Source organism: Garra rufa, chromosome 12, assembly GCF_049309525.1.
Source record: "Garra rufa chromosome 12, GarRuf1.0, whole genome shotgun sequence".
Taxonomy (NCBI): domain Eukaryota; kingdom Metazoa; phylum Chordata; class Actinopteri; order Cypriniformes; family Cyprinidae; genus Garra; species Garra rufa.
Window position 1 is genome coordinate 42,090,497 of NC_133372.1, and position 21,684 is coordinate 42,112,180.

Genomic DNA, 21,684 nt, shown 5'->3' on the forward strand with positions numbered 1-21,684 from the left:
TGTTTGGTTTCAAACATTCTTCAAAATATCAGGTTTTGTGTTCAACTGCAAAACCTCATGAGGGTGAGTAAATGACGACAACTTGTATTTTTTGGGCTGAACTACAACTATAAGAATTTGTTCAAATGTAGAATCCGAGTGTTTAACATCTCTCAAAACAAGACTCTTGCATAGATTCAATTCTGACGTCACAAAACAAGCAGCGGTTGTTCTTCAGGCAAGCAGCTTTTAGTGACTGAGCAGTTATTATAAGCATTATATAATGCAATCATGTCATTCAGCAATATTTGTTATTATACAATGACATTATGGTTGATAATAAAGAAATAAGCATATATGTGACCCTGGACCACAAAACCAATCTTAAGTAGCACAGGTTAATTTGTAGCAATAGCCAAAAAATACATTGTATGGGTCAAAAAAATTCAAAAAATCATTAGGATATTAAGTAAAGATCACTTTCCATGAAGATATTTTGTAAATGTCCTACCATAAATATATCAAAACTTAATTTCTGATTAGTAATATGCATTACTAAGAACTAATTTGGACAATTTTAAAGGCGATTTTCTTAATATTTTGATTTGTTTTTGCACCCTCAGATTCCAGATTTTAAATAGTTTTATCTTGGTCAAATATTGTCCTATCCTAACAAACCCTACATTAATGGAAAGCTTATTTATTCAGCTTTCAGGCCCACAATGACTGTATGATTTTGAGATCCATTTTTTTCACACTGAGGGACTCATATGCAACTATTACAGAAGGTTCAAATGCTCACTGATGCTTTAGAAGGAAAACACAATGCATTTGACTGTTTGGTTTCAACAGCTCAAAATATAAACTCATGTATTTTTTGGGTGAACTACAACTATAGGAATTCAAAGCATTCAAATAATCATAGTTCCTTAACATTCCCATCCTTAGTGGAAAACTGGGAAGGCAGGCTGAAGTAAGGCAGCATGGAATGCCACGTAGAACGGAACGGAGTGGTGCAAGTGGAGGGAGGAAACACAGAATAGCTCTGAATTTTTCCTGAGGCAGGGAACCCGTCAACACTCACCCTCGGTCGTCTGCCCGTCTCTCTCTCTCTCATGCTCAGATTAAAGAGTGTTTCTGTCTTTATGAAGCAGCTACTGGCCACATGTGCTGAACAGCTGCCCCTATAAACACCGGATTCAGCTGCTTTTCATTTGCTTATTCTTCCATTAAACCACCTTACATCATCTCCTCTGGCAAAAAGAAAGCAGCAGGTCTGCTGCAGCTAAGGGGGTTTTAGTGCAACATAGTGGTATTGTGGAAACCAAGGTGAAAATTCAAGGTGTGAAAGAACGATGTGCTGGGGAGAAGAATGTGTGAATACCTGTAGAGAGACAAGCTATAACATGAAAGAGCAAGATTCCTAGAAAGAACCCAGAAAAATTATGTGGCACAAACATACCATGTATACTTGATGTATACTCAGATAGATTAGATAGATACAGACAGACAGGCAGGCAGCAGAGACATAAAAAAAAAAAAATGAAATGGAAAAAAAATCACAAAAGAGCTTGAATTATGTACAAATTTGATATTCGTATATGTATATATGTATGTATATATGTATGTATATATATATACGTTGTTGTTTTTTTAATAAAGGTCCCATCTGCTTATCAAGGACAGCATAATTGTGAAATATTTTTACCATTTAAAATAATTGTCGTCTATTTGAATATATTTTATAATGCAATTGATTTCTGTGATGCAAAGCTGATTTTTTTACTCCAGTCTTCAGTTTCACAAAATCCTTCAGAAATCCTTCTAATATGCGGATATGCTGCTCAAGGAACATTTCTGATTATTATTCAAGGTAAAAACTTTTTTTTGCTGCTGAATTTTTTTTTTTAAATAGAATATTTTTTACATTTTAACTCACTTTTGAACAATTCCATGCATCCTTGCATGAAAAACTGTATGCACATTAAATAAAAAGCTTAATACACTTTATTTTAAATTTTGCAAAACATGTAATTAAGCCCTGTTTTTTAATTAAATTAAGTTAAAATAAATATGGTGTATATTAAGTATTAATTGATTAATTAACTTTTCTCAGCTTTTAATTAAATATCCTCATTATTGGCATCAGCCAATATCAGCATCTTCCCTTTAAAATCTTTACAATCATACAAAACACTCTTATCGCTCAAACCCTTTGGAAAAGCCAATGCTTATGCATACAATTTTAACACATTTATTCTGATGGACAAACAGAAACATTTGTACAAGGACAGAACATGACGAATTGTGTGTTGACATTGTATTTTATGTTTATGGCTGAATTTGAGGAGGTACATTGATGTCTGGCCTTGGATGAACTCATATTGAGGAAAAACACACTACAATCTCCAACAGACAGAAACATGTCTCCATGGTGACTTGGACACAAGCTACCAGCCTGTGTTCTCAGGAGCCGCTGCGTGGTTATGTAACACAGACTCTCCAACTCACTACAAATCTATTGTCTCTTTAACAATTTGTGACCAACGTCCCCCAAAGATGATACTAGTTATACTATATTCCCACAATAACAACCATCAGAGCTGATAGTGGGCCACAAATCTCACGGGACAAAAATCGAAAGGCAGGGCTTCACACTCAACTAGTTAATTAAAAAGACATTTACCGCTGTCACAATTAACTAATAGTGAAAAATGTCAATTGCAGTTCCATTTAGGTCTACTACTATTCAGATTTTGTATTTGCATGTAATTTGCAGTGATTGAGCAGTATCACAGACATGCATGCCTGTGCATGATTTACTTAACATTTACTGAGAAATAAAAGAGCATAAAAATAATGCATAAAATAAATCTAGGACGATTTGCAATTTACAAATGCAATGATTTTGGTCATAACTGTGCTGCCTAATACTCTAGCATTTATGTATTTCGTTATTAAAACCAGGCTGCTCTATGGAAAACATCACTGCAATCATATTTTATTGGTTTTATATGAAACAAATGTAGAATCCGAGTGTCTAACATCTCTCAAAACAAGACTCCTGCAAAGATTAAATTCTGCCATCACAAAACAAGCAGCAGTTGTTCTTCAGGCAAGCAGCTTTTAGAAAATGAGCAGTTATTATAAGCATTATATATATTCAGCAATACTTGTTATTATACAATGACATTATGGTTAATAATATAGAAATATAAGTTACTAAGCATTACTAATAACTTAATTTGGACAATTTTAAAGGCAATTTTCTCAATATTTTGATTTTTTTTTGCACTCAGATTGCAGATTTTAAATAGTTGCATCTCAGCCAATATTGTCCTATCCTAAGGAACCATACATTAATTGAAAGTTTATTTATTCAGCTATCAGACCTTTATGACTGGTTTTGTGGTCCACGGTCACAGATATTAATAAATATAAATATATTCCTTCAATGTGCCATACACTAAAGAAATTTCTACTAAATTTTGCAAGTACGTACAAAGAAATGGCATTGAATCAAACTAAATTGTGTCTGAAATTGTACTTTCTTCACAACTTTTTTTTTTTTTTACAGTGCATGTGTAAAAACAAAAAGTCCAACAAATGCACATCTATTTAATATCGAATGCTTTTGATTGTACAAATTACATACTGCATTCAAAATAAATGATTTTGCATGCAATTTCTCAAAAAGCTAGTATGTGATGAATGTATTTTATTATTAAAACCAGGCTGGTTTGGGGTTATTGATAGTCATTTTTTGATCTGATATTTCTCAAGACAGTGCTTTCAAAGTTAAACTACTGAAATACGAAGCAATAAGATTTGCCTAAGTGAAATAAATTGAATGACACCAGCCGCAGATCAACTGGGTCAACCAGCAAACGTATCCAAACAGATTCGCAGATTTGTCCTGATCCACTGATAAATGATGCAAATCAAAAGAAGTCCAAATCTCAGACTTCTAGACATGGCTGCACACAGCTCTATTTAATTGAAGTACTGAATCTTCTTTAGACAACCCAGAAGAGCAGCCGATAAGCGTTTGTTTGCAAACAGTAATTTCGCCTATAGAGATCAGTCCAACTACAACGCTCAGCCGGCTCAATGCAGTAGCACAATCGCACACTCTGGCATGAACTTTTCCACTCATGCCAAGGGGAAAACAACGTAATAAACCTTTCTTTGACTTGCTAGTTTGCTACTGGCAAATCGCTCCAATCTGCTAATAAAGGCAACATAACTTGTGCTTGCCAAAACACGAGGTTGCGTCATATCAAATTATCAACTGCTAGTTGGTTATTTGACTTGGAAGAGTAAGAAAACTCATTAAAGTTTGATATTCTGGCCAAAAAACAGCTTAGTGTTCACCGCTAAAAGTGCAAAAAGATAAAAGGAAAAAAAATACCAAATCGATACCATCTCAAACATGAGCCTCCATGACCCTCCTGCTCATTCAATGCACTTGCTCCTTGTTAATAATTAGCTTTTTTTTCTGTCCACATCACATGATGTCATTGTAAGCAGCAGGAGGTTTGTTTGGATATAAAGAGCGAAACCAGAACATGACATGAAACGAAACGAAAGGCAGCTCAATTGCGTGATGAGCCTGGGAAATGCGCAGCACAGGATGTACAGGGGAAACTGGCTGGGATGCACTGAGATGCACTCAGAATGTGCAATGCAATCAAAGTCTTATCATAAATCATAAACACGTAGCACCAGCCATGTGGAGGGAGTTTTAGATTGCAGTTTGACCAGGGATCTGTTTACACACTATAGAATATATCCAACTGTAATACTGCTAGTCAGTTCAATAAATTTGAGTGTTGATTAAACATGGGATTAGATGGCAGATACGCTGGCCAAAAAGAAACATTAGGAAACCAAAAACCAGCATTTTTTTTTTTTTTTTTTTTGGTATTTTTAAATCTGGGTAAGAGTGGAAATCTGAAGCCCCCATTTATAATATCAGATGTATTCCTAATTTTGTGTTTTAAGGTGTTTTATTTGTTTCAAAAGTTATTAATTCTAATTTTTCAGCAAAGATGCTTAATTGATCAAAAGTGACAGTAAAGACATTTATATTACCAAAAGAAAAACATATATTTTTTACCTTTTAACCTTATTAATCAAAATAAGAAAAAGCAACACTGATAATACCATCATTAATAATTAAACGCCAATAATAACTAATACTAATAACATTAAGCTTTGCATTACACAAAGTACATTTAAAAATATATTAAAATAGAAAATAGTTATTTTAGACTGTAATATAATTTAATAACATTACAGTTTTTACTGCGTTTTCGATCAAATAAACTTAAGTCTCTGTGGACATCTTTCAAAACCATTAAAAAGTCATATATATAGTTTGGCATAAAGTATATGTAACCCTGGACCACAAAATCAGTAATTTAAAAAAAAAAAAATAAGATTTATAAATCATCAGAATTTTTGGCTGAGATACAACTACTTAAAAATCTGGAATCTGAATGTGCAAAAAAAAATCAAAACATTGAGAAAATCACCTTTAAAGGCGTCCAAATTAAGTTCTTAGCAATCCATATTACTTATCAAAAATTAAGTTTTGATTCATTTATGGTAGGAAATTTACAAAATATCTTCATGGAACATGATCTTTAATCTCCTAATGATTTTTGGCATAAAAGAAAAATCTAAAATTTTGACCTATACAATGTATTGTTGGCTATTGCTACAAATATACCCGCGCTACTTAAGACTGTTCTGTGGTCCAGGGATACATAGATGTTATTTTCATTGGAAAAGCATTTAATTCAAAGGATTGTCTGATTATTATTAGATATTTCAGTATCTATCCAGCCAAAAGACCTAGTGTTACACTATTACCACGACATAATATTTGTAAACTAAAACTTTTGACATGCTACCCATTGCTAATTGACAACAATAATCAAAAGGGAGGCAGAGTATTGGTTAATGGTGCAAACACAGCATACCGGATTCGACTAAACACTGCTAGTATGAGCAACAAGGCTTAATGCATCTCCAGATTACACTCGAGCAGCAATTTACCTTTGAAAACAGTTTTAAATTTAATCTACTCTTTTCCAGATAAGAAGCATACTTATTGCATGTCCACAGTGTTCTCTCGAAGCAAAGAATGCACTTGAGAAGCCGAGGAGGGCATTCATAATGACAGCATTCACTACAGTGATAAATTATACCAATTTAGAGCATCGGTGTCTAAAGAGTCGTCGTCGGCGTCTTTGATCTCCAGTGCGGCTCTACACTGCCACCCGTCAAGTGGCCTAATCAGAGCCTGAGTCCAATTTACATCTGTGAGCAGTGCTTCAAAAAAAGACAAGAGCTTCACAAAGAGCACTCCTACAGAGGCGCGTTTAAACCCTCCACCGGAGGGCCGACGCCATTGTGTCAGACGGAATTCTCAGTTCCCAAGCGTTCCTCGACATTCCGTCTGGCAAGACGAGAAGTCAAAGAATGGAGATACATCAACGTGCAAAAACGGATCCAGGAAGTACACAAGAACAAAAGCGTGGGCAGTTTGCAAAAGAGCGTAATCATTTTGGCTCAGAAAATTTATCAAGTGCAGAATTTAGAAAAGAAAACCCAAACCCATGCTGTAAACCAATCACGGTCCAGATCTACCAGACAAAGAGTTCTATGAGACTGTGTCAAATGTCAAAGGGAAATTTGGCATAACAACAGCAATGAAACAAAACCAAGAACAATATTTAAACGAAAGACTGACCAGGTAGTGCTGGGGATTTTAGAAGCACGTGAGTGGAAAACCACCATCATAACCACACGAAACCTTTCAGAGACCATTCTAGAAGTATAGCATTACCCAAAGGACATTTTATAAAAAGACCATGATACATTGCATGAATACTAACATTACCACCCAGTGTGTTTAAGACCAGGTGGATTTCTAGCGGGTAGTGGATGACTGTTTTTCAATGTTTAATGGATACATTTTTGAGAAGAAGGTGCATGATTGAATTAAATGACACCATGAGACGTAGACTACTTTCCTGACACACCATTTAATGAAAATTCATACAAACAAATTATTTGGAAGTTATGCAATTTAGGCCAAGCATGCACCTAAGCTGACTATCTGCATTTTAAGCTCTGATTTAAGACTTTAGACCTTTTTAAGATGAAATGAATACCATATGGGTAGGGCAATGTCTATGATCTGTTCAGATATAGGCTTTCACAAAAACAAAAAGCTTCATAAAATGATAAACTTCCCATTTTAGCCCTTTCTTAACTATTTTTAAGAAAATGGACCCATGAATGGAGTCAAAAGTACCAATTATTATATTGATTTAAACAAGTATGATCAGTCAATTACATAAATGAAACAACATATGAATATGTTTTACTGTCAGTTCATATTTACACTTTTGCGTGTTTGCTGCGTAAAAATATGGGTCGATTTTTGCATTGGTCAGAAGGGCTAATTGAAAAAGCAAATTTATTTTCTGCCAGTAGATGGCACTTTCGGAACAGCAGAAATACAGCATTTTTCCCGGTAACGGTAGTACACAAAACAGCACAACACTCGACTTTGAAGCATACAGCACTCATATATATTCATTAAAATCAGAGCCTTTTGAAGTTTAATCATAACATTAAGCTATATCTTCACATTAAGCTAGGTCTTTCTGTCCCCAAATTTAAGACTTCTTGAAACCATAATTAAGACTTTCTTGTACCTTTCAAGACTTTTTATGGCCTTAAATTTGATACAACTAAATTTAAGACTTAAGGACCTGCGGAAACCCTACTAATGTTAATGGTATCATGAAAAGTATCATGGTTTCCGTAAAAATATTAAGCAGTCCAACTGTTTTCAGCATTGATAACAATAAAAAAAAATGTTTCTTGAGCAGTAAATCAGCATATTTGAATGATTTTCAAAGAATCATGTGACACTGAAAACTGGAGTAATGATGCTGAAAATTCTGCTTTGCCATCAATGAAATAAATTACATTTACCGTATTTTCTGCACCATAAGGCGCACCAGATTATAAGACGCAGTCTCAATTACGGGGTCTATTTCTGTACTTAACCCATACATAAGGTGCACCGTATTATAAGGCGCATGCTAAAACATACGGTCTACAAAAAAAGGTAACGGAAGCAAAACAGTGAGTTTAACGTTAGTTGAACTTTACTATTTAACAATACACTCACATTATTCTTTAATCAATCTTCTCCCACAAATCCATCAAAATCCTCATCTTCTGTGTCTGAATTCAACAGCTGGGCAATTTCGCATCAAACATGCCGGGTTCTCTCTCATCATTGTCGGAATCAGTCTTACAAACAAATGTTAAGCGTACGTACTGTACGTATTACGTAATGTTCTCTGATTGGTTTATCGCTGCCAGCGTACGTAGTGTACGTGTCCTTGTGTCAGCGGGAAATGGTCCAACAGTCAATCAAGCGGAGCGCTTACCATAGTCGCACAACAACATTTTTACAGATTTTGGAAATCAGTGCACACATAAGGCGCACCGGATTATTAGGCGCACGGCCGATTATTGAGAAAACTTAAGGCTCTTAGGTGCGCCTTATAGTGCGGAAAATACGGTACATTTATGTAAACATTACATTAAAATTATATTTCTCTGTAATATTGTTTTAACACTATTTATGCAGCCTTGACAGGCATAAGAGACTTCTTTCAAAATCATCAAATATGAATGGTAGTGTATAGACTCTATAAATCTAGCTTTCTCTATTTTGCCTTCTTTTCAAGGCAAACAGATTATAACACAGGCCGCAGGAGGTTCTGTCTATTTTCTGAGTTTTGCAGGAATGAAAATGGACTGACAATGACTGTGAGGGAAACTGGCAGGCCGGCTGATGCATTACAGTCTATAATGACAGAAACAGCACAGTAGGTCGCTGGTAAATGGCTGCAAGCATTTTAGCCCCAACAGGCGGAGATCAATAAAATGCACAACATCCCAAATGATACACGCAACAAAGGAACAACTATTACAGACTCTGTAAACGGCTAAACAGAGAAAACATCCAGTGTGAAGAACCTCAGCAGATCTCCAAGACAACATGAAAACAAAATCGACCCACATTGCACAATGCATCAGCTTCTCTTTAAAATGTATTCTTCGGTTGATGTGAAAGGTTTGACGTCATTCATGCCAACTTCAATTGGTTCTAGCTGGTAACATCTTAAACACTGCTCTCATGGCTTCCAAGGACTTGAAATCTAGCACACAAGTCATATAAACTACCTTTTCATAACCATAGAGCAAATACACAGCACAACACAACCACAAAACTCTGTTTCTTCAAGTTTCAAAGGAACACCAACTTTTGGCATATTCCACACTGAGACCTGAAGATCTAACATCATTCTATGAAAGACACTTTCAACTTGGGCGAGGTTGATGTAAGACCTTTGAGACGAGCTGAAATAGCAAACTAGAAGCCAGGCGTCTGTTTTCAAACATGTGCACGCACAAATCACAGAGGAGGTTTTTGGAGGACAGTCTGTTTCTAAAGTATGTGTGTGTGGGGGGGGGGGTGCGTATTTTGAAAATGTAAGTGTGCGTGACAGTGACTGTGCGGGAAGCTGTCACCTGTTCTGCGAGAGGTGTCACCTTGGCGAGTTGTTTTTGCACTCTATCTGAAGGTAAAAGGAGAAGGTGGTGCGTTTTATCACTGTCTGGGACTGTGGCTCCCTCTCTCCGTGCCGGACGTCTCCCAACAGGAAGCATCCTGATTTGATCTCTGCTCTCTCCACACCATGAGCCAAAGTTACATAGACACAACACAATGACTCAACATGTAAACAGTGCAACGGATAAATCACAGAAGCCACTTGCCTTCTAGGTTTTTAACAACAGATATTCATACACTGTTTTAAACACCAGTTTTATCCCAAAATCCTCACTTCTCACTGCACTGTGTTAAGCTTTATGTGTAATTACGAGATCTGTACAATAAACTACTGAGTATCTGAGCACAGCATCATTTCTGTAGTTTACATTTTAGTTTATTCAACAATAGCTGTTTGGTTAAATTAATAGTTGGGAGAGGAAAAAAGGAAAAAAAAACATTTTGAAACTAATAACCTGGGATTTTTGTAATGTTTTGAAATTATTTTAATTCTTACAAAGGCTGTATTTTTTTTAATCCAAACGCAGTAAAAATTGTGATATTGTGAAATATAATTACAATTTGAAATAGCTGTTTTCTATTTGAATATATTAAAAAAAATGTAATTTATTCATGTGATGCAAAGCTGGATTTTTAGCATTATTATTTTACAGTCATTAGTATTACATGATCCTTCAGAAATCATTCTAATATGCTGATCTGCTCAAGAAACATTTCTTATAATTATCAACAAACTGTTCTGATTTTTTTTTCCAGGAGTTCAAATAAACAGCATTTATTTAAAATTTAAATCTTTTTAAATGTCTCCAATGTCACTTTTTTAACAATTTAATGCATGTTTGCTGAATAAAAGTACTGCATAGTGTAAAAAGTAGGGAGGTAATGATACATATAATGTATATTGCATCTCATGATACAATAATATTGCAATATGAAGTCCACAATATGATATTTATTGCAATATTTTAAAAAAGACAAAAGAAAAATTGGGGGGAAAAAAGTAACATTTTGTACATTTTAAAGTTTAATTATTCTATCTAATGCTCTTTGGGAGTTCATAATTAAGAACCCTAACCCAAGTTACGAAAAAGAAAAGTTACGTTGGAAAAAGTCAATGAACTGACTTGTACCTAAACTTTAAAGGGGACTCAACCCTCTTTATTTTGGGGATATACAGTCTCAGTCTAAATTACAGTCACACTGGTGTTTTAGGAAGCCAAACAAATTAGAATATAATATCAATAACAACGATGACCGTAATAGCCATATATTGTAAAATGCTTGCACCCTAAAATAAATAAAAAAGAATATATAGGTATATCACTTATTTTTCCTAATTTCTACACTTGAAAGAGATATCTTAAATTTGGACTGCAGTAACATTACCAGTTGAAACCGCTGACTGTCAGAAATTCATACTGCACGTTCAAGCTTTTATTTGGATAGAAACAGCAGTAGAGCTTTTATTTTGAAACAAAATTGAGCTTCAGTGAAAATAGGCTTACAAAAATGCATCTCACTACAAATCTAGCAAAATTCTGTAATCATCTGTCGCAAAAATAAAGCATAACTGCTGGCCGTTGCATTCCCAAACATGCGCTAAACTCACAGCACATGCAATAAACAAGTTCACTGCATTCATTCACTGTAAACGGAGATGTTCTGAGGTGCGGAAAACACCAGAGTTGATTGCCTGAAGTTACGTGCTTTGCTTTGAAATGCACAGCGAAAACTTGATAAAGGGATTAAGCCATATTGTGCTTTCGGTTTTAGTTCATTTGACAAATACGCTGTCAAAGCATAATGGCCCAAAACACAACTTTAAAGACCTTTTGTGTGATTTAGAAGTTTAAATATATTTTTAAAACTACACTTTTTGCCCGGAAGACCTATCGTTTCATATCATCATTTGACCACAATAATATCAAGACAGTTTTGCTATCACAATATCACGATATTAATATTATCATTACATCCCTAGTAAAAATAAATACATTTCCTAATTTTAATTATTTCCCCAGTGAGAGGTGCCTTTATTCCAATCTAACAGCCAGTGAGATATAATTTGGAGAAAAAAATATTGAGATATATCTCTAGTTTAACCACCAAGCCCTAGTTGGCTGTTAAATGATGTGCAGCTGAATCATTGCAATTTTTTTTTTCCTCTGGGATTTACAAGGGATATTCACATGCAAATTCTAAAAAAGGTCTCGGATAAAAGAGTCTAGAATAACCTCTCCAAATGAGTGTCTATAACGGTAGCTTCCAGCACACAAACCCTCCTGATAGTCACTTGCCCCCATTCTATGGCACAATTCCATTAGTTATGTGATGTGACTGCCGCCGCAGGCCATTCTCCTTTCAGAACCTGAGCTCAAAGGAACTGCTCATCATTCTCATCCCCAAAGCTTTTGTCTTTTGGAATTTCCTTGAGTTTTTGCCAACCCTGTGCACCTAAGATGTTGTGTTTAGGCAGAACGAAAGAGTTCAAAGAAGCTTGGTTTATCATAAACACAAAACCACAAAGTACTTCCTGCTCTGTGACATGACCTTGACTCTTCGGTTGTTTGGGGATTCAACACTTGCCGTCCATGTTGTGGGCACATTCTTGAGGGTAAAATCAAAGCTTGGCTCAAGGATATTCCTGGCATCCAAACGTTCTGCCAACTTCTTAACTTAAACCCAACTGATACGAGTCTGGTGTATCTGTGACCAGCAGACGTGTGTCATAATGGTGAGTTGCTCATCAGAGACATGAAGAGGTGGCAAGGTCAGTCATTCTGACACATGCGGTTTCAAACATGACGCACTCTGATGATCTCCGGAGCGAAAGAGGCTATTAAAAAAACATCATTAAAAGCCTGTCTGAAGGATAGGTTTCTGTCACGAATGCTGGCGAGCTTTCTACCTAGATGACACATGTGGATGTCATAGGTGTGGTTCTCAATTTGTAGACAACAAATGTGACCCTGGACCACAAAACCAGTCATAAGTAGCACGGGTATATTTGAATCAACAGCCAACAATACATTGTATGGGTCAAAATTTAAAATTTTTCTTTTATGCCAAAAATCATTAGGGTATTAAGTAAAGGTCATGAAGATATTTTGTAAAGTTCCTACCGTAAATATATCAAATCTTACTTTTTGATTAGTAATATGCATTGCTAAGAACTTCTTTCGGACAACTTTAAAGGTGATTTTCTCAATATTTCGAATTTCTTGCACCCTTAGATTCCAGATTTTCTATCCTATCCTAACAAATCTTACATCAACAGAAAGCGTATTTATTCAGCTTTCAGATGTTGTATAAATCTCTATTTCAAAAAATGGACCAGGATCACAGATTACACTGCTTCATGAAAAACCTGTGAATCATCATACAATTTAAATAACTGCTTTGCTCCCCGTTTACACTGCTAGTGTTGAACTTGCGTTAATACTAATGTGAAATGTGACAATTTAAAGGAATAGTTCACCCAAAAACAGAAAATCTGCTGAAAATGTACTCACCTTCAGGCCATCCAAGATGCATATGAGTTTGTTTCTACATCAGAGAAATTTAGCATTATATTACTTGCTCACCAATGGTTCCTCTGCACTCTTTAAAATAAAGGTTCTTTATTGCTTCAATGGTTCCACAAAAAACCTTTACCATCCATGGAAACTTTTCAATCCACAAATGGTTCTTTACAGAGAAAAAAATGTTGTTTAGATTATTAAAATGTTCTTCACACTAAGAAGAAATTTAAAAACACACAAAAAAGATGGCTCTTTTAAGAACTGTTGACTGAAAAGTTCTTTGGGGAACCAAAACTGGTTCTTCTATGGCATCGCTATGAAAACCCCCTTTTGGAACCTTTATTTTTAAGAATGTGTAGCGAATGGGTGCCGTCAGAACGAAAGTCCAAACAGCTAATAAAAACTTCCCAATTATCCAAAAGTAATCCACACTACTTTAGTCCATTACTTAACATATTTTGAAGCAAAAAGCTGAATGTTTAAAAGAAACAAATCAATCATTAAGGTGTTTTAACTTTAAACCGTCGCTTCTGACAAAATTATGAGTCAATAATCCATAATAATGCTTCCTCCATAAAAAATAAAAAAGACTAAGAAAATGGTTCTTTTAAGAACTGTTGACTGAAAAGTTCTATGGGGAGCCAACAGTGGTTCTTCTATGGCATAGCTGTGAAAACCCCCTGTTGGAACCTTTATTTTGAAGAATTTGTAGTGAACGGGTGCCGTAAGAATGAACATTTAAACAGCTAATAAAAACATTTTAATTATCCACAAGTAATCCACACCACTCCAGTCCATTAATTAACACAATTGAAGCAAAAGCTAAATGTTTATAACAAACAAATCTATCATTAATGTGTTTTAACTTTGAACCATTGCTTCTGGCAAAATTGAGTCCAAAATCCATAATAATGCTTCCTCAAGAAAAAAAAAAGAAAAAAAAAGAAAAAAAAAAAAACACTAAGAAAAAATGGTTCTTTAAAAACTGTTGACTGAAAAGTTCTTTGGGGAACCAAAACTGGTTCTTCCATGGCATCTCTGTGAAAACCCCCTACTGGAACCTTTATTTTTAAGAATGTGTAGCGAATGGGTGAGAATGAAAGGATATTCATTGTAATAATCCACACCACTCCAGTCAATTAATTAACATATTTTGACACAAAAAGCTGAATCATTAATTAACTTTAAACTGTCGCTTCTGGCAAAATTATCTATAATCCATAATGCTTTCTCCATTACAACATCCACTGTTGGCATCTCACATCAAAATCCTCGGACATATTTTGTTTAGAATGGTTTTCGCTTGTAAACAGTGCTTGATCTGTGCATATTTCTCTCCTGATTCAGAAAAAAAACTACTACTGGAGAAAGCAATATTATGGATAGAGGGCTCATTATTTTAGCTAGAATCAATGGTTTGAAGTTAAAAACATCACTTACAAGATTTTAATTGATAGAATGGAGTTGTGTGATGTTTATATCATCTGTTTGGATTCTCATTCTGACAGCACCCATTCACTGCAGAGGATCCATCGGTGATCAAATAATATTATGCAAAATTTCTCCAAATTTCCTGGCCTGAGGTTAAATACATTTTCAGCAAATTTTCTTTTTTTGAGTCAACTTTTCCTTTGACAGAATTGAAAATAACTACCTGTCAGGTGCTTGATTCAAGTCAGTAAACAATGGAAAGTAACCCAGCCAGTATTACTTTCACAATCTGGATGTTTCAAACTGATGATTTATGTACATTTAGCAATATTGTGAAAACGCTGAATGAGGCAGAATACAGTTCTGACGGGTAATTGCACTGTGTTTACACGGCATGAGATTACTGCTGTGGTCATCTATCATTTTCAGACCTGACCGTAAGAAAGCATTAGTGGGAGCTCTGTAAACACTGTGGTGTGTGGAAACCCATATTTACACTCAACCAGTCAGGACTTGAGCGCTGGGTGACGCGCGTCTCATTTCTGATTTAACACTAAAAGTCTGAGACCTGAATAACGTAGTGTATGTGCTTTTATTTATTTACATGCAGATATTTTTAAAGTTGAACATGGTATATGTGCCTGGGGGAATCAATGTCAAGCTAAGTTCATCCAATTTTTTGATTACATCTAAAGCCTGTCTCCGTTATTCCCCGGGCACGTTTTCCCAGTTCTCTCACTCTTGCTTGCTCTCTCCGTAGGGTAAAGCGCATTGTGGAGAGTGCCGCTGTCACACCTGTCCCCATGCTGTCAGCATCCGAGCACACATGCTGCGCCACTAACAGGATATGACATAGAGGACACAAACGCTCCAGCTTATGACTGTGTGAAGCCCCACTGAAGTGTGAGGCGGCTCCATCAAGAATTAGGCCACAGTTTAAGCAACTACTAGGGGTGGGCGGTACACCGGTGTCATAGTCAGCACTGGTGGGACATTGCACCACGACATGGATTTTCTAATACGTAATAAATCAATTACGTGCCTTGAACGGTTGCATTTACATCAATAATAGCTAATTCTAAATAATAAAGCATTACATTTTCTTCAAACATTCAGCTGTGGTCTGAATACCTGTCCTTATACTATATATCTTGTTGTAAATAAAAAAGTTAAACATATTTGTATCAGCTTTGCAGGTGGTAGGTAAAAGGCGAGTGGCAATTAAACGACTGGTGAAACATCGTGAAGAAAGGTCAGGCCTGTAGCCTATACCAGGGGCGGAGTGGCAATCGGGACGACCGGGACTTTTCCCGGTCGGCCGGCCGAAGGATTTACACAGCGGATCACAAATCTAGCGGGCGCGAGGCGAACGTGACCGGCCTGAGCTTATTAGAATCATTGACGTTACTAAATTCTCTGCGAATAGTGGCCAATAGTAATACTCCCACATACTCCCCCCTAAACGTCCAACCAATATTTATATCAGTTGCATGTCCTTGCATGATGCTTGAAATTTCCATCCAATCACAAAGCTCTTTCTAGAATGCTCTTAGTTCTGTAGTTCCTTACAGGCAGAAGCTTGGCCCACCCGACCCGAGCCCCACACTACATAGCCAATCAGAAAAATGGCGCGATATTTAGTTGAGCTCCATATTTTTTTTCTTATCGGCGCACCCACAAATATTCTAATATTGTATATAATTTTCGCACTTTCAATATGCAGGGTATAGAAATCGCTTTTAAATGAGTGCTCGCGCTGTTTACTTTTACTTTCGATTTTGCGATAACGCACACTCTGTGCAAAGGGAGCAACGCATCTTATAATAGATATTTGTCAGTGAGTACAAGATTGAAGCAAATCCTTCAGTCTATTTTTGTCATCTCTCTTTACTTTCGACCCGTGATCATTCAAATCTAAAGGTCATTGTACACTGAGTCCGATTTTCGTATGCATTTTTTTTTTGTTTTCTCATATTCGCCATCCTTATCAAAATGCTTATTATGGATGCAAAAATGCAGAAAATCAAACACGATCCAAATTTTTTTATGACGGACGAAAGTTTCAGAGGCAGTGTGTAAACTCGATTAACATAACCTGTATTTTTTTTTTTTACATGCAAAAATCTCTGACGAAAATGTCGTACTCACGTGTGCAATGACATTAACTGCAGCAGCTCGTGTTGGATGCAGGGTTGCAAAGTCCGCGTTTTTCCCCACAGAATCAGTGTTGTTTTCGTCAACGATGACGATGACGAAATCATTTCGTTGACGCCACTTTTTTTCATGATGATAACGAGACGATGACGAGATAAAAATGGCTCGTTGATGACTAAAACATGACGAGACGTGTGTGAGTTTTCGTTGACGAGACGAGAATAGACGAAAATGTTAGTGGGTGGTCCGTCAGACGTTTAAAATGCATGACATTTCCGCTTATTGTGCATGCCAATTAAAACTTAAAAAGTATCTGACGCTATGGCAAGCCGTTTTAGCATTAAATACTCTTTGCTATACTAGTATGGCAAGCCGTTTTAGCATTCCATCCTTGTTTGTCTTTTATGTTTTAAAACATTCCTTCATTATTGTAATTATTGGTGAAAATAGTCGATCCGGAAGCTCACATTGTGTTGAACTATAGATCTGCTATTTTCAGAACTTATAAGTGACACTACCAAACAGCAAAATACTTACTGACCTATATTAATTTGTTAAAAGACTACTTTTTCCCCTTTTTGACTAAAACTAGACTAAAACCTTTTTGACTTTTCGTCGACTAAAACTAGACTAAAACCTTTTTGACTTTTCGTCGACTAAAATTGGACTAAAACTATCACATATAGAAGTGACTAAAATTTGACTAAAACTAAGAAGCATTTTAGTCCAAAAGACTAAGACTAAATCTAAGATGGTTGTCAAAAACAACATTGCACAGAAATGGTCTACTATTAAACTGTTGGCATGGGTTGATTTCCCCCAGTTATTTAAAGGTTTTAAGTATTGCAGAAATTAAATTTCAATAAAAAATTATTTTTGTTTTGTTGTACACTGTTAAGTAAGATCTTTAGGTTTTTTGCAAAATAAATATGTTGAGAATGCATAAAAATCTCCCATGTCTCTTTTTGATAAGGATACCTACCATTTACTTATTATATTATAAAAATATTAACTTTATTCACATACTAAAGGGACAGGACAGGCTACTCCTCCCAAAATGTACCAAAAAAAAAGTAATACCGTGATATTATACTGTCACCGTTCAAAAGATGAAAAATACCGTGATATTAATTTAAGGTCATATCGCCCAGCCCTAGCAACTACACTAACTTTAAGAGATTGACGCTCTTGTAATCTGGTTTATGACCAACTCTGATACAACCAAACTCAAGTGAAATACCTGACTGGCGAAAAATCATGTGCAATAGGTTAAAAACCAAGCAGCTTATCATACCCTCTCTCTCCATTGTGGTTTTTCAAATCATGCTCAGTTTACTAGAGCAACTACTTTTACATATAGTCTACATCATATAATCAACAGTGTTAACCAGACTACGTAAAGATGGCTAGACAATACAGAAACAAAACATTTGACATTTGCATGTACTAAAGACATGCTGATATATCGGTTATGCGCATGACATTTTGTGATAACCCTTGCTTCAACAAAAAAATAAATAAATAAAAATGTTAGAAATAGCCTTGTCAATAAATAGGAAGCAATTTCTGTAAATAATATGTTATAAGACAACATGACCCTGGACCACAAAACCAGTCTTAAGTAGCACTTGTAGAAGTATATTTGTAGCAATAGCCAAGATACATTGTGTGAGTCAAAATTATCGATTTCTCTTTTATCCCAAAACTCATTAGGATATGAAGTAAAGATCCGGATATGTTCAATAAATAGAGATATAGATATAGGATATGTTCAATAAAAATATATTGTAAATATATTGCAGAATATATTGCAGGGTTTTTTTTTTTGCACCCTCAGATTCCAGATTTTCAAATAGTTGTATCTCAGCCATATATTGCCTTATCCTAACAGACCATACATCTATTAAACACTTTTTTATTCAACTTTTAATTAAAAAAAAAACCCTTATGACTGGTTTTGTGGTCCAGTGTCACATATCAATTATTCACGTCTATTATTTTGCGAGTAAATATTGTGCATATCTACTGCTCTTGCAAAGTCGGTTTTCTCTACTGATGATTTAGTTGATCTGGGTATTATAATAATTAATGACTTAAGAGCCATTAAACAGGTGTGTATATGCATACAGTAACTACAGAACTGTGCGGTTTCTTCCCCCTTCTCCAGTGTATCTTTCCAAATCAAGCACACTTTCATTTACCACCAATGGACTTGACAAAATAAAAATGGATTGGTTACAGCGGGAGCACTCAGCTTTAATGAAGTGTAATTGTAATGGCGAAGTCTTTTGTTTAGAGCCGTACTTGCCTGATTCTCACAACAGGGTTACTCCAGAACAGCACTACCTGCAGACTCTTGTTTACTTCTAACCTGGTCGTCTTTTTAAAAACCAGACTGCAAGCGCACACCTTCTTGGATGCCTGTTTACTTCATAAAATGGCAAGTTAAAGATACAAATATGCTAACCAATGATTCCTTTTCTAACGTTCCAATTAAATTAATTAAATTATGATAACATTATTTGTGACCCTGAACCACAAAACCAGTCATAAGGGTCAATTTTTTGAAATTGGCATTTATATATATCATCTGAAAGCTGAATGACTAAGTTTTCCATTCATGTATGGTTTGTTACCAAAACATCAAAATCTAAATATTGGGAAAATCACCTTTAAAGATGTCCAAATAAAATTCTTAGCAATGCATATTACTAACCAAAAATTAGGTTTTGATACATTTAGGGTAGGAAATTGCCAAAATATCTTAATGGAACATGATCTTTACTTAATATCAATCATTTTTGGCATAAAAGAAAAAGATAATTTTGACTCATACAATGTATTTTTGGCTATTGCTACAAATATACCTGTGCTACTTAAGGTTTTGTAGTCCAGGGTTACATTTCTGAATGTTCTATGTAAATCCAGTTTAAAAATGTTTCTTCTTGGTTATTGTGAATGTTAAAGACAATATTAAGAGGTACGTTTGATTTCATTATTTTGCAAACATGAATGGAATGTTACATTTTAATGTCTGTAAACCATCTTACTTGAACAAGAGAGTGGAGATTATTTATGACCAGGCCTAAACACATGAGCATAAGGGACAACGCAGTATCCATGGAAACCACATAATTAATCATTGATAGCCATGTTTTTTTTTTTCTAAAGGCAGAGGTGAGCATAGCTAACAGAAGTATAGTAGAAGTTACATAATGTATTATGGTTACATTTGAGAACATCTGCAATTGACCTGAATAAGCTAGATGACATTACTTGACAAAAACAGTATAAAAACAACATTATTGATGATAATGTAACTAGATTACACACTAAACAGCATCTCAATTACTTTGCACTCTGAAAACTATTATTAAATTTAATGTCACCTACAACAATGTTAAGAGATCACTGAGATACTAAAAGGCTGTTTTTTTTTTTTCATACCTGCCCATATAAGATGGTAAACGTACCATAAGCACCATAGTATACCGTCTGAATCATCACTATAACATGGTACTTTGTGCACGTATATGTCCAAAACACTATGGTAGTAATATCACCCATCACTGATCATATAAAAACATGCTATTTCCATGATACCATGTCTAGAAAACATAGTAACACCATAGTATTTATATAATACGCAAAACAGTTTCAACGTATACAATGTTATTTTCATGGTGCATGTCCAAAAATATGGAATTTTCTTTTTGTTTGAGTCTTTGTAAATAATATTGTGGGTTGAAAGACAGCCAAGGCGCATCAGACGGATGCTGGTGTGTTTGCATCCATCCTGTTTATCCATCACACTCGAACCGAACCGCACATCAGATCATACTAAAGACATGCATCTCCTCCAAACGCGTAGCAAAGTGGCTGCGTGTTGCTTTAATGCAAGCGTGTGACAAATAGCACTGCAAAACGAAATGTTTCGCGGGAGGCTTCTGAACACACAGAGCCGCTGAAAATAACACACACATGACGTGCCATGACTTACCGAGCAGGAGCAGTTTCACCTCCCTCGCAGCCTTCTCTCCATCCTCCCGCAGGTTTTTGTCGATCATCTTTGATCTCTCGGCGGCCGCCTTGTCTTCTGCGCTCACCGTGCAGCCCATGATCGAACCGTGCGCGCGTCAAACTTCAAAGAATAGCTCAGTATCAGCTTGGTCCAAGAAGCGTAAACTAAAAAGACGCCGCGTGGATTGACAGATGTGCTATAAAGGCGCAACGTGTCACAATTTAACAGATTTGCTTCCGAAAATCCCCGGCCTGTGATTCTCCATCAATCAGGGGGGTTCGAATAGGTGTAGACGCGATTAAAAAGTTGCTCAGTTTCCCACCAAATCAATCAATCAGTCTTCCTTCCTTCTTTTAGCGCCTCCTTTCAGATCAAAGAGCAGCCGCGACGTCGGCGCTTTCATCTAACGTTAACTGCTCACAGTTCCTGAAATCAAAATCATTTGCTTGCAATGAATCAGATTTCTGTTTTTGCACGACAAATTGTATCCAACTGGTGAGAAATTCTGCCGCCAAATAGCTCTGCAATTTTATTTTAAATTTAAACGTTCTGCATATCTATCCTGGCGCGGCGTGATTCAAAATATTTCAAAATTCGAAATCAGAATGTTGCAGCGTTCGGCGTGGCGCTCCGCTAGCGCTGCTTTCTTCTGAGGAATAAACAGAGCGTAAGAATGTGAAAAAGCCAAAGCGTGCAGCAACACCCACCCACTGATGAACAACTGCGCGTGAATTGTGGGAAATGCAGTAGTTTTCTGCTGTTTCCGACCAACTAAGTTAGTGCTGGCATGTTCGATTCATTTTAGAGAATCAGTTCGCTCAGATGGATAAAAATGATTCACTGATTCTTTTAAATCATAACTCAATAAATATATAATGATATAAAACAATTATGTATATATATATATA

The 21,684-nt window shown here is 35.8% G+C and overlaps 1 protein-coding gene across 1 annotated transcript in view; it reads right to left on the reverse strand.

The window, feature by feature from the left end:
* Nucleotides 1–21,479, reverse strand: part of gnai2b (guanine nucleotide binding protein (G protein), alpha inhibiting activity polypeptide 2b) — a 58,564-nt gene extending 37,085 nt beyond the window's left edge. The window contains exon 1 of the mRNA XM_073851151.1: nt 20,756–21,479. Coding sequence (XP_073707252.1) covers nt 20,756–20,873 — 118 coding nt within the window. The 5' untranslated portion in view covers nt 20,874–21,479. The remainder of the gene's footprint in view (nt 1–20,755) is intronic.
* Nucleotides 21,480–21,684: the final 205 nt, after the last annotated feature.